The sequence below is a fragment of the Heterodontus francisci genome, chromosome 47 (genome assembly GCF_036365525.1).
Source record: "Heterodontus francisci isolate sHetFra1 chromosome 47, sHetFra1.hap1, whole genome shotgun sequence".
Classification (NCBI taxonomy): Eukaryota; Metazoa; Chordata; class Chondrichthyes; order Heterodontiformes; family Heterodontidae; genus Heterodontus; species Heterodontus francisci.
Window position 1 is genome coordinate 19,585,504 of NC_090417.1, and position 19,013 is coordinate 19,604,516.

The window sequence follows — 19,013 nt, forward strand, 5'->3', positions numbered from 1 at the left end:
CCTGTTCCCGCTTCCTCCCCGTATCCCTTGATCCCTTTAGCCCGAAGAACTATATCGAACTCTTGGTTGAATATATTTCATGATCTGGCCTCAACTGCTTTCTGTGGTAGAGAATTCCACAGGTTCACCACTGGGTGAAGAAATCTCTCCTCATCTCAGTCCTAACTGGCTTATCCCTTATCCTTGGACAGTGACTCCTGGTCCTGGACTCCCCTGCCATTGGGAATATCCTTCCTGCATCTACCCTGTCCAGTCCTGTTAGAATTTTATAGGTTTCTATGAGATCCCCTCTAATTTTTCTAAACTCTAGCAAATACAAGCCGAATCGACCCAATCCCTGTTCATACGCCAGTCCCGCCATCCCAGGAATCAGTTTGCTGCACTCCCTCTATAGCAAGAACATCCTTCCTCAGTTAAGGAGACCAAAATTGCACACAATATTCCAGGTGTGGCCTCACCGACGCCTTGTATAATTGCAGCAAAACATCCTTGCTCCTGTACTCAAATCCTCTCGCTATGAAGGCCAACATATCATTTGCCTGCATGCCTACTTTCAGCGACTGGTGCACGAGGACACCCAGGTCTCACTGCACCTCCCCCTTTCCCAATCTATCGCCGTTCAGATAATAATCTGCCTTTCTGTTTTTGCCACCAAAGTGGATAACCTCACATTTATCCACATTATACTACATCTGCCATGTATTTCCCCACTCACTCAACCTGTCCAAATCACACAGGAACTTCTCTGCATCCTCCTCACAACTCACACTCCCACCCAGCTTTGTGTCGTCTGCAAATTTGGATATATTACATTTAATTCCCTCATCTATATCACTAATATGTATTGTGAATAGCTGGGGTCCTAGCACTGATCCCTGCGATACCCCACGAGTCACTGCCTGCCACTCGGAAAAAGGCCCGTTTATCCCTACTCTTTGTTTCCTGTCTGGCAACCAGTTCTCTATCCATGTTCTCTATCCGCCTTACCCCCAATCCCATGTGCTTTAATTTTGCATGCTAATCTCTTATGTGGGACCTGAGCGAAAGCCTTCTGAAAGTCCAAATACACCATACCCACTGGTTCTCCCTTACCTATTCTACCAGTTACATCCTCAAAAAATTCCAGTAGATTTGTCAAGTATAATTTCCCTTTCATAAATTCTGGAGTGTGGGACCCTTGGAGGATGCGACTGGAGAATTGATAACAGGGAAATGGCAGATAATTTAAACCAATATTTTGCATCGGTCTTCACGGTGGAGGACACTATAAACATCCCACAGATATCAGGTAAGCAAGGAGCTAATAGAAGGAAAGATCTTGTAACAGTCTCTATCAAGAGGGACAAAGTATCTGACAAACTAACGGGACTAAAGGCATACAAGTCGCCAGGACCTGACTGCCTGCATCCAAGGGTTGTAAAGGAAGCGGCTGCAGAGACAGTGCAGGCATTGGTCGAAATATTCCAGAACTCACTGGATTTCGGGAGGGTCCCAGCAAATTGGAAAACCGCTAATGTGATGCCTGTTCAAGAAGGGAGGGAGACAAAAAGCAGGAAACTATAGGCCACTCAACCTAACATTGGTCGTTGAGAAAATGCTAGAGTCCATTATTAAGGAAGAAATAGCAGGCCATTTAGAAAAGCTTAATGCACGCAAACAGAGTCAACATGGTTTTGAGAAAGGGAAATCTTGTTTACCAAATTTGCTGGAGTTCTTTGAGGATAGAACAAGCAGAGTTGATAAAGGGGAACCGGTAGATGTCATGTATTTGGATTTCCAGAAGACATTCGATAAGGTGCCACATAAAAGACTATTGCACAAGATTTCTCACGGTATTGGGGGTAATGATTGAGGATTGGTTAACTCAGAGGACAGAGAACATAGAACAGTACAGCACAGTACAGGCCCTTCGGCCCACGATGTTGTGCCGGACCTTTAACCTACTCTAAGATCAAACTAACTATATACCCTTCATTCTACTATCATCCGTGTACCTATCCAAGAGTCGCTTAAATGTCCCTAATCTATCTGCTTCTACTACCACCGCTGGTAGTGCATTCCACGCACCCACCACTCTCTGTGTAAAGAACCTACCTCTGACATCTCCCCGAAACCTTCCTCCAATCACCTTAAAATTATGCCCCCTGGTGATAGCCCTTTCCACCCTGGGAAAAAGTCTCTGACTATCCACTCTATCTATGCCTCTCATCATCTTGTACCCCTCTATAAAGTCACCTCTCATCCTTCTTCGCTCCAATGAGAAAAGCCCTAGCTCCCTCAATCTTTCTTCGTAGGACATGCCCTCCAGTCCAGGCAGCATCCTGGTAAATCTCCTCTGCACCCTCTCTAAAGCTTCCACATCCTTCCTATAATGAGGCGGCCAGAACTGAACACAATATTCCAAGTGTGGTCGAACCAGGGCCTTTTGGAGCTGCAGCATAACCTCGCGGCTCTTAAACTCAATCCCCCTGTGAATGAAAGCCAACACACCATACGCCTTCTTAACAACCCTATCAACTTGGGTGGCAACTTTGAGCGATCAATGGACATGGACCCCAAGATCCCTCTGTTACTCCACACTACCAAGAATCCTGTCTTTAAGCCTGTATTCCGCATTCAAATTCGACCTTCCAAAATGAATCACTTGGAAAGACATAACTATTGGCACAAGGATCAGTCTTCGGGCCTCAATTAGTTACTATCTATATTAATGATTTGGAGGAGGGGGCAGAGTGTAATATATCCAAATTTGCTGACGAAACAAAAATAGGTGGGAGGGCATGTTGTGACGAGGACATAAGGAATCTGCAAGGGGATCTTCATAGGTTGAGTGAGTGGGCAAAAACTTGGCAGATGGAGTTTAATGTAGAAAAGTGTGAGGTCATCCACTTTGGTAGGAAGAATCAAAAGGCAGATTATTATTTAAATGGAGAGAGGCTCCAAAAAGGTGCAGGACAGAGGGATCTGGGTGTTCTTGTGCATGAAGCACAAAATGTTAGCATGCAGGTGCAGCAAATAATTAAGAAGGCAAATGGAATTTTGGTCTTTATTGCTAGGGGGTTAGAGTTTAAAAATAGGCAAGTTTTGTTACAACTGTACAGGGTGTTGGTGAGGCCGCACCTGGAGCACTGTGTACAGTTCTGGTGCCTAAAAGCATATACTAGCATTGGAGGCAGTTCAAAAGAGATTCACATGGCTGATTCCTGGGATGAAGGGGTTGACTAATCAAGAACGACTAAACAGGTTGAGCCTTTATTCACCTTGACAGGGTAGATGTTGAGATGATGTTTCCACTCGTGGGGGAATCTCAAACTAGGGGACATGGTTACAGAATAAGGGGACAGTCATTTAAGACTGAGATACAAAGGAATTTTTTTTCTCAGAGGCTAGTGAATGTCTGGAATTCTCTACCCGACAGTGTTACGGAGGCTAGATCACTGAAAGTATTTAAAGAGGTAGATCGATTTCTGAAATATCAGAGAGTTGAGGGTTATGCATGAAACAGGAGTTGAGGTTTGAGGCAGATCAGTCATGATCTTATTGAATGGCGGGGCAGGCATGAAGGGGCTGAATGGCCTACCCCTGCTCCAATTTCTCATGTTCCTCCCAATACCGCCATCCCAGAGCTCCCCCCCCACCCTCCAGGCCAGGCTTCCACTCAACCAACCCTCGCCCCAATCCCCGGCATTGCCAATTCGAAGGCCAGATTCCCTTTTGTTTTTCTGTTCACCCCTAAATCTATTGGTTACCTTCCCCATCACCCCTCACCGACTGGCTGTGCTACATATCCCCTCTCCTCTTCACCATCTGCCCTCCCATTCCTCCTGCTCCTATTGACTATCAGCCCCAACCCCACCTCTCCTGTCAGCTTCCCTCTCCTTCTGCCCATTGGCTATTCTCCATTCCACCTCTCACTGGTTAACCTCTTATACACCTCCCCCATTGGTTATCTCGCCGTTCCCCACTCTCCCATTGGTTACTTTCCTCAACCCCACCCCCACACACATTGGCTATCCTCCCAACCTTACATTGGCTATTCCCCCCATCACCGCCCTTCCCATTATTAACCCTCTTGCTACGAAAGTGATTTTTTTTTTGTTACAACTTTTTGAAAGGAATTCAGTCAAAATGTGGGACCAGTTTTTTTTCAAGAGGGCAACAATCTTTACTGATTGTCACATGACTAAAGTGAAAAATAGAACAGAAACCCTGGTAACAGGGAAAAACGTGGGTAGAGAAGTCAGTAGCATGCCCTCAATTGGACAAGCCCGGCAGCAGCAGCGTGCACCTGAGAGGCAGGAAACTCACAAGCTTTTGGTTATAGAGTCTAAGAGTGTGTTTTACCTTCTGGAGTGAGCGGCTGATAAAGTGAAGAAAGAACACCACAACCCAGCTCGCTTTCCAGAATCTCTAAAAGACCGTAAGAAGTCCACCATGTCAATTTATCTCGTCTCCTATCTTAGCAGAAAGCCTGCTAAAATCATTCTCAACGCCGCCTGAAAGAACTGTTCTGAAAGATCCCAGTGACCTGTCGACATTTACTCGGAGGCTAGTCTCTATGCCAGTTTGCTGTTTTCTTCAAAAATGAGCAAGCAATTAGCCCAAGCGTTTTTTTTTCTACTGCAACAGCTCTGAATTTTAAAAAATCCCTTTTATTTTTCCGGTTCATCACTGTATGTGTGAGTGTGTGTGTGTGTGAGGGGCTAAGGTGAAAAAAAGGAGACTTCAGTGGGACTAGAATAAACAGTGCACTCCTCCTGCCTCGGTCATAGCACTCTGCATACCCACTTCTCCCATCGGTTACTCTCCCCATACCTCCCTCTCCCAGTGGTAACCCCTCCCATTCCCCCCCTCCCCAAACCTGCAACCAGCCCCCATTGGCTATCCTCCCATCCTCACATTGACTATTCTCGCCACAACCTCCTCTCCCACATGGTTACCCTCTCCATACCTCCCTTTCCCATTGGTTACTTTTCCCAGAACCCCTCTACCAATGGTTGCCCCCGCCCCCCCATCCATCTCCTTGATCCTGTTGCTCTTGCAGCTGTCTCTCGACTGCATTGGGTCCAGCACCAACCGTATCAAACCCTTCCCATCTCAATCTCAGTTGCACCAATGCCCACCTGTCTCTTTACAACTCTCCCTTTCTCACAGATTGTACCTTTGTTAGCTCCCAGTCCCAGTTCTCATCCTCTTCTATTGCAGTGGCTTTAGCTGGTGGATCACTTGATTCCTTCATCTCCTCCGCTTCCATCAGCTCCTCTGCTTCCTTCTTTGGCTCTTTTACCTTTTCCTCTTGCTCCGTCTTCTTCTGATCTTTTTCTCCTTTCTCTTGTTCAGCACTTACCGCCTTCGGCTTCTCGATCACCTCCTCTGGTTTCCTTTCTGGGAACGCGAGCAGGGCCTTATAGATGGTGTATCCAAAATCCCTCTGCAGCATCTCACCAAACAGCTCCGCAAGCCACAAAACCTAGGAGCAAAACACAGAAACAGATTCACAAAATAAAATCTTCATTCTCTAACGCCTACACCACAATGTGGAGAACTGAAATGGCAGACGCATCAAACATTCCCAGAGTAGGGGCAGGACAGTGTGAGATACAGAATAATGCTCCCTCTCCACTGTCCCCATCAAACTTTCCCAGGGCAGGTACAGCACGGGGTTAGATACAGCGTAAAGCTCCCCCTGCACAGCCTGAACAATGTATGGAGGCAGAGGACATGACAGATACCAAATGAATACTTTGGATCCGTCTTTACCAAATAAGAAGACGTTGCCTAAGTCATAGTGAAAGAGGAGGTAGTTGAGACAGCGGATGGGCTAAAAATTGATAAAGAGGAGGTATATTATAGGCAGGGATACTGAGGGAAGGGAGTAAGAAATTGGAGGCACTGGCCATAATCTTCCAATCCTCCTTATATGCAGGGGTGGTGCCAGAAGACTGGAGAATTGCAAATATTACATCCCTGTTCAAAGAAGGGTGTTAGGGTTACCCAAGCACCCACATACCAGTCAGCTTAACCTATGCGGTAGGAAAGCTTGAGAAACGATAATCCAGGGTAAAATTTCAAGTCACTTAGACAAATGTGGACTAAGTAAGCAAAGCCAGCACAGATCTGTTAAAGGCAAATCATGTTTATCTAATGTGCTTGAGTTTTTTGATGAGAGAGTCGATGAGTGTCATGCGATTGATGTGGTGCACTTGGACTTCCAAAAGGCATTTGATAAAGTGCCACATAACAGGCTTGTCATCCAAGGTAAAGCCAAGGGAATAAAAGAGACAGTAGCAGCATGGATACCAAGTTGGCTGATGGACAGGAAGCAGAGTTGTGGTAAACTGTTGTTTTTAGGCCTGGAGGAAGTTATATAGTAGGGTTGCCCAGGCGTTGTTATTAGGACCCCTGCTTTTCTTGGCCTATATTAATGACCTAGACTTCGGTGCACAGAGCACAATTTCAAAATTCATGGACGACACTAAACTTGGAGGTATTGTGAACTGTGAGGAGGCTAATAATAAACTTGAAGAGGACTCAGACAGGCTGGTGGACTGGGCGGACATGTGGCAGATAAAATTCAATGGAGAGAAGTGTGAAGCAATTCATTTTGGTAGGAAGAATAAGAGAGGCAAAATAAAATAAAGCGTACAATTCTAAAAAGGGTGCAGGAGCAGAGGGACCTGGAGGTGGCAGGGCACGTTGAGAAAGCAGTCAATAAAGCACATGGGACCCTAGGCTTCATACATTGGGGCACAGAGTTCAAAAGCAAGGACGATATGATGAACCTCTATAAATCCCTGGTTTGGCCTCACTGGAGGACTGTATCCATTTCTGGGCTGCACACTTTAGGAAGGATGTGAAGGCATGAGAGGGTGCAAAAAAGATTCACGAGAATGGTTTCAGGGATGAAGAACTTCATGAACATGGACAGATTGGAGAAGCTATCATAAGGGGTGCAGATAGGCGTTTCTTTGGCCACAAACGAGACTCCAGGATGGTATGTTGCCTCCCTGGTGCTTGGGTCAAGGATGTCTCGGAGCGGCTGCAGGACATTCTGAAAGGGGAGGGTGAGCAGCCAGAGGTCGTGGTCCATATTGGTACTAACGACATAGGCAGGAAGAGAGATGAGGTCCTGTAAAGTGAATATAGGGAGTTAAAAAGCAGGACCTCTCGGGTTGTAATCTCAGGATTACTCCCTGTGCCACGTGCTAGTGAGGGTCGGAATAGGAGGATTATGCAAATGAACGCGTGGCTGAAGAGCTGGTGTAGGCGGGAGGGCTTCAGCTACTTGGATCATTGGGATCTCTTCTGGTGCAGAGGTGACCTGTACAAGAAGGACGGGTTGCATCGAAACTGGAAGCTGACCAATATCCTTGCAGGGAGGTTTGCTCGTACTACTCGGGAGGGTTTGAACTAGTCTTGCCGGGGGGTGGGACCCAAAGTAGTAGTCTCTCAGATGAGATAGTTGAGGCAAATGTAGAGGTTAAAGCAAGCAAGTCCAGTAGGCAGGCCGGGCACGGGCAGGACAGGGAGCGTGGAAGGTCTGGTAGGCTAAACTGCATTTACTTTAATGCAAGAAGCCTTACAGATAAGGCAGATGAACGCAGAGCATGGATCGGTACATGGGATTGTGACATTATAGCTATTACGGAAACGTGGTTCAGGGATGGGCAGGACTGACAGCTCAATGTTCTGGGGTACCGATTCTTCCGGCGTGACAGAGGTGGAGGTCAGAGAGGAGGGGGAGTTGCACTATTGATTAGAGGGGACATCACTGCAGTACTTAGAGAGGATATCCCGGGGGGAATGTCCAGCGAGGCCATATGGGTAGAACTTAGAAATAAGAAAGGGGTGATCACTTTGATGGGATTATACTATAGGCCCCCCACTAGTCAGAGGGAAGTGGAGGAGCATATATGTAGGGAAATCACAGATAGGTGTAGGAATTATAGGATTGTAATAGTCGGTGATTTTAACTTCCCTAATATTGACTGGGACTGCCTTAGTGCTAAGGGATCAGATGGAGAAGAATTTGTTAAGTATGTCCAGGATAGTTTTCTGAAGCAGTATGTGGATGGCCCTACTAGAGAAGAGGCTACACTCGACCTCCTCTTAGGAAATGAGGCTGGGCAGGTGGTTGATGTGTCAGTGGGGGAGCACTTTGGGACCAGTGACCATAACTCTATTAGCTTCAAGATAGTTATGGAAAAGGATAGGACAGGTCTCAGGTTGAAATCCTAAATTGGGGAAAGGCTAATTTCGATGGCATCAGACAGGAATTCTCAAAAGTTTAATGGGAGAGGCTATTTACAGGTAAAGGGACGTCTGGCAAGTGAGAGGCTTTTACAAGTGAGATAGGAAGAGTTCAGTGCTGGCATGTTCCTGTTAGATGGAAGGACAAGGCTGGCAAGTTTCGGGAACCTTGGTTGACGAGGGATATTGATGGTCTGGTCAGAACAAAGAAGGAGGCATATGTCAGGTCCAGGCATCTGGGATCGAGCGAGTCCCTCGAGGAGTAGAGGGGATGTAGGACTACACTCAAGAAGGAAATTAGGAGGGCGAAAAGGGGCCATGAGATTTCCCTGGCAGATAAGATAAAGGAGAATCCTAAAAGATTCTATAAGTATATTAAGAGTAAAAGGGTAGCTAGGGAGAGAGTAGGTCCCCTTAAGGATCAGTGTGGCAATCTATGTGTGGAGCCACGGGAAATGGGCGAGGTCTTAAATGAATATTTCTCATCCGTATTTGCCGTGGAGAAGTTCATGGAAGCTAGTGAGTTCAAGGGAGGGAACAGCGATATCTTGGAGCATATCAACATTACAAAGGAGGTGGTGTTGGAGGTTTTGAAGTGAATTAAGGTGGATAAATCCCCAGGGCCTGACCAGGTGTATCCTAGGATGCTATGGGAAGCAAGGGAGGAGATTGCTGGGGCCCTGGCAGTGATTTTTGTATCATCGTTAGCCACAGGTGAGGTACCGGAAGACTGCAGGATAGCTACTGTTGTGCGTTTATTTAAGAAGGGTAGCAGGGATAAGCCAGGGAACTACAGGCCAATGAGCCTTACATCAGTGGTGGGAAAGTTATTGGAAGGGATTCTGAGAGACAGAATTTATATGCATCTGGAAAGGCATGGTCTGATTAATGACAGTCAGCATGGCTTTGTGAATGGGAAATCATGTCTCACGAATTTGATTGAGTTTTTCGAGGAGGTGACCAAGAGGATTGACGAGGGCAGGGCGATGGACGGTGTCGACATGAACTTGAGCAAGGCCTTTGACAAGGTCCCGCATGGTAGGCTGGTCCAGAAGGTTCGAACATATGGGATCCAGGGTGAGCTAGCCAAATGGATACAAAATTGGCTTGGTGATAGGAGGTAGAGGGTGGTAGTGGAGAGTTGTTTTTCAGATTGGAGGCTGGTGACCAGTGGTGTGCCGCAGGGATCGGTGCTGGGCCCTCTCTTGATTGTCATATATATTAATGACTTGGATGTGAATGTAAGGGGCATGATTAGTAAGTTTGCAGATGACACCAAAATTGGTGGTATAGTTGACAGTGAAGAAGGTTGTCTAAGGTTACAACAGGATATAGATCAACTGGGAAAGCGGGCAAGGGAGTGGCAAATGGAATTTAATGCAGACAAGTGTGAAGTGATGCATTTTGGGAAGTTAAACCAGGGCAGGACAAAGGCAGGGCCCTGGGGAGTGTTGTTGAGCAGAGAGACCTTGGGGTGCAAGTTCCCTGAAAGTGGCAACACAGGTAGACAGGGTGGTGAAGGCGGCGTATGGCATGCCTGCCTTCATCGGCCGAGGCATTGAGTACAAGAGTTGGGACATCATGTTATAGTTGCACATAACGTTGGTTTGGCCACATTTGGAGCACTGTGTGCAGTTCTGGTCGCCGCACAACAGGAAAGACGTGATTAAGCTAGAGAGGGTGCAGAAAAGATTCACATGGATGTTGCCTGGTTTGGAAGGCTTGAGTTATAAAGAGAGATTGGATAGGCTGGGTCTGCTTTCCCTGGAGCGAAGGAGGCTGAGAGGGGACATGATAGAGGTTTATAAAAAAATGAGAGGCATAGATAGGGTAGATAGCCACAGTTTTCCATGGTAGGGGTGACTAAAACTAGAGGGCACAGATTTAAGGTGAGAGGGAGGAGGTTTAAAGGGGATCATAGGAGTAAATTTTTCGCACAAAGAATAGTGGGTATCTGGAATGAGCTGCCTGAGGTGGTGGTGGAGGCAGGAACAGTCGCGACATTTAAGAGGCATCTGGACAGGTACTTGAATGAGCAAGGCATAGAGGGATATGGAATTAATGCAGTCAGGTGGGATTAGTATAGATGGGCATTATGGTCAGCATGGACGCGGTGGGCCGAAGGGCCCATTTCGATGCTGTATGACTCCGTGACTCTAAGTTGGGGCCGTTCTCATTGTAGAATATTAAGAGGAGATTTGATAGAGGTTTTCAAAACCATGAAGGGACTGGACAGAGTAGATATGGAGAAACTGTTCCCATTGGTGGAAAGCTTCAGTATCAGAGGACACCGATTAAAGGTGATAGGAAGAACTTTTTTACGCAGTGAGTAAATGGAATGCTCTGCCTGAGTGAGGTGGAGGCAGGTTCAATCGAGGCCTTCAAAGGGAATTGGATAATTATCTGAAGAGAAATATTTGCAGGGCTACAGGGAAAAGGTGCAGAGAGAGACTAGGTGGGTTGCTCTTGTGGAGAGCCTGCACAGACACGAGAGGCTGAGCGGCCTCCTTCTGTGCTGTAACCATTCTGATTCCATGTGACCCACTGCCAACGTTAGATGGCTGAATTGCTAAACAACTTCTGTTTTATTTCTGCAGGATGTCGATCATACAAACCAGTACCTCAAAGGAATGGCCCTTGGCATCGTTGCGGTAGCTTCTCAGTGTGCTCAGAGACAACACAGCACAGCCAAAATTACCCCCCATGGCGGAGCGGTTGGGACGTACAATCACAGCGGGCTCGGCTGGCAGGGGGCAGCGAGGCTCTTCCTTTGGTGGGACGGCAGGGTCTTCGGGCTGCTTCCCCTCCACATCCTGTACAAAGTGGAACAACACTCAGTCAGGTTAGCAAAGCACAAGTGAACCAGTGTAACTGAATCACCATCTCAATGAAATCTGTGTGTGAGATAACCTGAACAGAGCTAGACATTTTTTGTTAGTGAGGGCATGAAGGATTACTGACCAAGATGAGTAAATATTGGTAAGAGTAAGATCAGCCTCATTTAACTGAATGAGAGAACAGGATGGAGATGGTGTATGGCCTCCTCCTGTTCTCGAGTTCCTAACACAGCTTCGCAAAAGAATTTGCAACACAATCAAAATGAATTGTACTGACCCAGTTATGAGCTGTCTTTAGAAAGCTGAGGACAACTGATAGACCAATATGTTGATTGAAAAGTTAAGTGCATATAATTTACTTTTACATCCATTTATTTCCATCAGATCAGGAAGCTGCACGCCCTCACCAAGCTAAGTGCAAAATACTGCGGATGCTGGAACTCTGAAGTGAGAACAGACAGTGCCAGCAGGTCTGGCAGGATCTGTGTACAGAGAAACAGAGTTAAACTTTCAGGTCTGTGACCCTTCATCAGAACTGGCAAAAGAGAAATGTAACAGTCTTTTAGCAAGTGAAAAGATGGAGGGTGGGGAAGGTGGGGAAGAAGAACAAGAAGTAAGGGCTGTGATAGGACAGAGGGGGGCTAAATTAAATGAGAGAGATTGTCATGGAACAGAATGCAAATGGAGTGCTCAATAGTTGTAGCTGAAGACAAAGCATGAGTCCAGAGAGAGTGCTAATGGCAGAATAATGAACAGCTCTCTATAAAAGCAAAAACATGAGAAATAAGTTTCAGCCGAGCAGGTTGATAGATAAATTGGCCCTCGTGTAGGTAGGCGGTAGGAGAATTGTGGGGATGTGGTAGGGAATGAGATTAATGTAGGATTAGTATAAATGGGTGGTTGATGGTTGGCACAGACTTGGTGGGCCGAAGGGCCTGTTTCAGTGCTGTATCTCTCTGTGACTATGATTCGAAATAAAAAATAATGGGGCTCATAGTCTGAAATTATTGAACTCAACATTGAGTCCAGAAGGCTGTAGAGTGCTTAATTGGAAGATGAGATGCTGCTCCTCGAGCTTGTGTTGATGTTCACTGGAACACTGCAGCAGACCAAGGACAGAAACGTGGGCATGAGAACATGGTGGTGAATTAAAATGGCAAGCAACTGGAAACTCGGGATCATGCTTGCGGACCGGACGAGATGTTCTGCAAAGCGGTCTCCCCACTGTAGAGGAGACCGCACTGTGAGCAGCGAATGCAGTATAGTAAATTGAAAGAAGTACAAGAAAATCGCTGCTTCACCTGGAAGGAGTGTTTGGGGCCTTGGATAGCGAGGAGAGAGGAGGTAAAAGGGCAGGTATTACACCTCCTGCAATTGCACGGGAAGATGCTGTGGGAAGGTGTCAGGGGTTATGGAGGAGTGGACCAGGGTTGCAAAGGGAATGACCCTTTCGGAATGCTGACAGTGGAGAGGTGGGGAAGATGTGTTGGGTAGTGGCATCACATTGGAGATTCCAGAAAAGGCGGAGGATATCATTTGGATCTGGAGGTTGGTGGGTGGAAAGTGAGGACAAGGGGAACCCTGTCACAGGTCTGGGAGGGAGGGGAAACTGAGGGCAAAAGTGTGGGAAATGGGTCGGACACAGTTGAGGGGCCTGTCAACCACAGTGTGGGGGAATTTTTTAACCATGTGCTCGACTAAAACTTATTTCTCATGTTTTTGCTTTTTTACAGAGCTGTTCATTATTCTGCCATTAGCACTCTCTCTGGACTCATGCTTTGTCTTTCGCTACAACTATTTAGCACTCCATCTGCATTCTGTTCCATGACATTAACTCTTTTTCTGGCCACACGGTTGTCCCAACGTAGTCACAGCCGACATTAGACCATCACTGAGAACTCGCAGCTTGATGTCGAGATGTTTACAGCACTGTGGGCAGCCACTTAGCCCTTCATGTCTGTGCTGCCTCATGGCTGGTATAATCCAAAGCAATCTCACTACCCCACACTGCCCCTCTGCAGCCCCTTTCAGGATTTCAACCCCACAAGCTTCTTGCATCCGCAATTGAAGCTCGTCTGCTCACAAGGCACGAGGAAGGAAAACAAGTCAGTGGGCAGAGGCTCCTGTCAATACTGCAACGACTCTGTTCTGTGGAACCAGCGTAATGGCTCTCTCTGAGAAGTGCTGTCCTGCAGGGATGTTTTCAGTTCACTTGCCTACTTTAACCCCTGGTGAAATGTATGCTATAAAAACAATCTGGAGTCAGCTTGAAGTGCAAGAACTGAGCCTGCTGCAGGTTCCTGCACTGCTGCCTCGGGGCAAAAGTGGCTGCATGAGTCATAGAGAAACATAGAGCACTGAAACAGGCCCTTCGGCCCACCGAGTCTGTGCCGACCATCAACCACCCATTTATACTAATCTTACATTAATCCCATATTCCCTACCACATCCCCACCTTCCCTCAATTCTGCTACCACCTACCTACACTGGGAGCAATTTACAATGGCCAATCTACCTCTCAACCTGCTAGTCTTTGGCTGTGCAAGGAAACCAGAGCGCCTGGAGAAAACCCACACGGTCACACGCAGAAGTTGCAAACTCTGCACAGGCAGTACCCAGAATTAAACCCGGGTCGCATGAGCTGTGAGGCTGCGGTGCTAACCACTGCGCCACACAGCTGTCCCCCCGGCATGCGCATGCTTCAAGCATTGGCTTGTTGGAGAACGGGACACTTGATGAGCTTTCAAGAGTAGAAGGGCATCGACAAACAGGGCGGTGAGAGCAGGGCAAGGAAGGGGGAGGGGGGCGGGACGAAGGGGGGAGCGGGGGGGCCGGGAGGGAGGCAGGGGGGCCAGGAGGGAGGCAGGGGGGCCAGGAGGGAGGCAGGGGGGCCAGGAGGGAGGCGAGGAGGGTGGAGGGAGGCGAGGAGGGCGGAGGGAGGCGAGGAGGGCAAGCCGAGAGAGAGAGAGACATAAGGAGATGAATGAGACAGTCAGCAAAAGCCAAGTGCAGGATTGCAGAGGCTGTCAACAGTACCACTGGCTGTGTGAATGAACATCACACCTTCTGAAAGGAGCAATGCTGAATCAGCACATCATGCACTGTATGCAGTGCCAACATCGGATTCGCCAAGCAGGATGTCTGTCATCCAACCAGAACATCCATCTTGCTCTGCAGAAAGTTCCCGCCCGCCCTGTGCCCAGCTTCTTGGCTGACTTATTTGTGGAAGCACAGAAGGACTCCATTCTGCCCATCGAATCTGCGCCAGCTCTTTCCAAGTTAATCCAACTCCCCTGCTCTTCCCTCATATCCCTGCCATTTTTTCTCCTTTTATCCAAATATTTCCAACGCCCTATCAGCTAAAACTTTTCAAATCCTAAGCATTCATTCCACTAAAACAGTATTTGCTCGTATTATCTCTGGTTCTTTTGCCAATCACCTTAAATCTGTGTTCTCTGCTTAATGGCCTTTCAGACACTGGAAACAGTTTGTCTTACACAAGTAGTTGCAGGAGTCGGCCATTCAGCCCCTCGAGCCTGCCCCGCCATTCAATAAGATCATGGCTGATCTGTCCCAGGCCTCAACTCCTCTTTCGGGCCTGCTCTGCATAACCCTCGACTCCCTGAGATTTCAAAAATCTATCCCGCTCCTTAGTTTATTCTATCTCAACCCTTAATGATTTTAATCACCTGACAAATTTCCTCTTGGCCTTCTCTGCTCTCCAGCCTATCTCAGTAACTGTAATGACTCATCCCTGGAACCATTCCACGAATTCCTGAACCCTCTCGAAGGCATTGACTTCCCTGCTCAAGGGTGGTGCACAAAACTGGGCACAATACTCCAGCTGAGGCTGAATGAGTGTTTGATGAATGTTTCGCTGGCTTTTATCTCGATGCCTCTACTTGTAAAGCCCAGATCCCACATGCTTTATCAACTACTTTGGTAACCTATCCTGCCACCTTGCAAGATTTCTACATACGAATATACGCATTAGGAGTAGGCTACTCGGCCCTTCGAGCCTGCTCCGCCATTCAATAAGTTCATGGCTGAACTGATTACTCCACATTTCCACCCACCACCGATAACCTTCCACCCCCTTGCTTATCAAAAATCTATCTACCTCTGTCTTAAAAATATCCAAAGACTCTGCTTCCACTGCCTTTTGAGGAAGAGAATTCCAAAGACCCACAGCCCTCTGAGAGAAAATATTTCTTCTCATCGCTGTCTTAAATGGGCGACCGCTTATTTTTAAACAGTGACCCCTAGTTCTAGATTCTCCCATAAGAAGAAACATCCTTTCCACATCCACCCTGTCAAGACCCCTCAGGATCTTGTATGTTGCAATAAAGTTGCCGCTTCCTCTTCTAAATTACAGCGGATACAAGCCGAGCCGGTCCAATTTAATCTCGTAAGACAGCCCGCCCATTCCAGGTATTAGTCTAGTAAACCTTCTCTGTACTGCCTCCAACGCATTGACATACTTCCCTAAATAAGGAGACCAATACTGTACACAGTACTCCAGATGTGGTCTCAGCAATGCCCTGGATAACTGAAGCATAACCTCCCTACTTTTGGATTCAATTCCCCTCGCAATAAACGATAACATTCTATTAGCTTTCCTAATTACGAGCTGTACCTGCGTACTAACCTTTTGCGATCCCTCTGCATCTCAGAGCTCTGCAATCTCTCACCATTTAGATAATATGTTTCTTTTTCATTCTTCCTGCCAAAGTGGGCAACTTCACACTTTCCCACATTATACTCTATTTGCCAGCTCTTTGCCCACACACTTAATCTATCTATATCCCTTTGTAGCCCCTTTAGGTCTGCACCATCACCCCCAATGTCATAGAGTCATAGTCGTACAGCACAGAAACAGGCCCTTCGGCCCACAGCGTCCATGCCGACCATAATGCCTATCTGTACTAAACCCACCTGCCTGCATTAATTCCATATCCCTCTATGCCTTTCTCATTCAAGTACCTGTCCAGATGCCTCTTAAATGTCGCTACTGTCCCTGCCTCCACCACCTCCTCTGGCAGCTCATTGCAGATACCCACTATTCCTTGTGTGAAAAATTTACCCCTTTGATCCCCTTTAAAGTTTCTGTGTTCTTGCAGCCCCTATAAAATTGTACCATTTAGCCCGTACTATTTGTCCTCATGCTTCCAACCAAAATGTATCAACACTTTTCTGTGTTCAATTTCATTTGCCACAGGTCAGCCCATTCCACCAGACTGTATTACTGCTTCCTCAGGCTGATTCGTCTTCTAAGTTGTGTGTCATCTGCAAATTTTGAAATTGTGCCCTGTATCCCAAGCCATTTAATATTCTCACCTCTTTCTGCTCCTCCATGGTGGAACTTTTTTCCTCCGCAGCTTCGATTTCTTCCTCCTTCTGGACCACCGTTTCATCCTTCTCTATCTCTTCCTTTGCTGCCTCCTCCTCCAGCTCTTTCTCCAGGCGGTTCACAAGCTGAGCCTTTGTCCCCTTGAAGTTCAGATTCCTTGCTTTCAGCTCTCTGCGGAAGTCTTCCACCTAAAAGGATAGTAAAACCTGTCATAGCCCACTGGTTTAATCTGGGACAGCACAAACTTTAATCAAAAACAAGAAATGCTGGAATCACTCAGCAGGTCTGGCAGCATCTGTGGAAAGAGAAGCAGAGTTAACGTTTCGGGTCAGTGACCCTTCTTCGGAACTGCAGTTAACTCTGCTTCTCTTTCCACAGATGCTGCCAGACCTGCTGAGTGATTCCAGCATTTCTTGTTTTTATTTCAGATTTCCAGCATCCGCAGTATTTTGCTTTTATACAAACTTTAATCAACTTGCCCCTACAGCAATGCCTGTACAGAGCCTCAACCAATGTTCAATACACACTGTTTGGCTTGGAAACCTAGGCAAAGAACCAAGGCACCAAGGTTGGGAGAAGTAGGAGGAAGGTTGAGAAAAAAATCAGGAAATGGTAATTAGATAATGAGCTTGGATTTTCAAGTCTGTTGATCGCCTTCAGCATAAAGGTACATCTCCTGACCTCTGTCTAAACTTGAGGCTCCTGGTCTTACTGCGTTGGTATATTCAAGTAATGGACCAGACTTCTCTCTCTGTTGCACAAAGTCTTTTATAAATTCTGAGACAAAGCTTTCCAAGACTAAAGACAAGATTTGCATTTATACACTACCTTTCACAGCCTCAGGACATACCAAAGCTGTTCACAGCCAATTAAGTATTTTTGAAGTGTAATTACTGTTGCAATGTAGGAAACTTGGCAGCCAATTTGTACACAGCAATCTTCCACAAACAGCAATGTGATGAATGGGTATGATTTAATTGCCATTACGGAGACGTGGTGACAGGGTGACCAAGACTGGGAACTGAATATTCAGGGATCCTCGTCATTTAGGAAGGATATGTGGAGGCAAAGGGAGGTTGGGTAGCACTGTTAATAAGGGACAAGATCAGTACTTTTCTGAGAGGGGATCTTAGATCGAAGGAGCAAGATGTCGAATCAGTTCGGGTGGAGCAAAGAAACAGCAAGGGGCAGCCAACATTGGTGGGATTTGATTATACGCCACCAAACTGTAGTGGTAATATTTGGCACGGTATAAAATCAGTAAATTAGAGCTGCATGTAGCATTAGCAATACAGTAATAATGGACGATTTCAATCGACATATAGATTGGGTAAACTTAATTAGCAATAATGCTGAGGAGGATGAATTCCTGGAGTGTGTACGAAATACGTTTCTGCAGCAGTATGTTGAGGAACCAACTGGGGATCGGGCTATATTAGATTTAGTATTCTGTAATGAGAAAGGGCTAATTAATAACCTTGCTGTAAAGGAGCCATTAGGAAATAATGACCACAATATGATAGAATTTTACATCAAGTTTGAAAGAGATATAGTTCATTCTGAAACTAGGGTCTTAAATCTGAGCAAAGGAAACAATGAAGGTATGAGGGGCAATTTGGCTATGCTGGATTGGAAAAATGCATTAAAAGATTTGACGGTAGACAGGCAATGTCTCGTATTTAAAGAAATATACATTCCTCTAAGACACAAAAAACAAAAAGAGGAAAGGTGAATCAACTGTGGCTAACAAAAGTAGTTAAATATTGCATTGGATCAAAGGAAATGACTTTTCAGGTTGCCAGAAAAAGTTGTCAGCCCAAGGATTGGGAATAATTTAGAATCGAGCAAAGGAGGACCAAGAAACTGAAAAAGGGAAAAGAGATTATGAATGTCAGCTTGCTGGAAACATAAAGGTGGACTGTAAAAGCTTCTTTCGGTATGTGAAAAGGAAATGATTCGCAAGGATGAATGTGGGGCCATTGCAGGCAGATACAGGAGAGTTTGTGATGGAGAATGGGGAAATAGCACAAAGACTAAAGAATTACTTTGTGTGTGTCTTCATAAAAGAGGAAACTGAAAATCTCCCAGAAATACTAGGGAATCAAGGGACTTGTAAAAATGAGGAAGTGAAAGTAATTAGTATCAATAAAGAGGTAGCACTCGAAAAATTAACTGAACTGAAAGTTGATAAATCCCTTGGACCAGATGAGTATTGAAGGAGGTGGCTATACAGATAGTGGATGCATTGGTGGTGATCTTTCAAAATTCTATAAATTCTGGAAGGTTTTCTGCAGACTGGAAAGTAGCAAATGTAACCCCACAATTTAAGAAGGAAGCGAGAGAGAAAATGGAGAACGACAGACCTGTCAGCTTGATGTCAGAAGTAGGGAAAATGTTACCATCCATTATAAAGGATGTGATAACCAGACACTTGGAAAATAATGACATGATTGGGCAATGTCTACATGGATTTAGGAAACGGAAATCATGTTTGAGAAACCCGTTAGAGTTTTTTGAGGATGTTACTTGAAGCATAGATAAAGGAGAATCAGTGGATGTGGTGTATTTGGAATTTA

At 46.2% G+C, this 19,013-nt stretch overlaps 1 protein-coding gene across 2 annotated transcripts in view; it reads right to left on the reverse strand.

Moving 5' to 3' along the window:
• The window catches only part of LOC137357140 (cell division cycle and apoptosis regulator protein 1-like), a 135,058-nt gene that overhangs the window by 12,735 nt on the left and 103,310 nt on the right, over positions 1–19,013 (reverse strand). For both annotated transcript variants that reach the window (XM_068023216.1, XM_068023215.1), the window contains 3 exons: positions 16,425–16,625; positions 10,872–11,063; positions 5,162–5,470 (listed from right to left, as the gene is read on the reverse strand). In XM_068023216.1, coding sequence (XP_067879317.1) covers positions 5,162–5,470; positions 10,872–11,063; positions 16,425–16,625 — 702 coding nt within the window. The remainder of the gene's footprint in view (positions 1–5,161; positions 5,471–10,871; positions 11,064–16,424; positions 16,626–19,013) is intronic.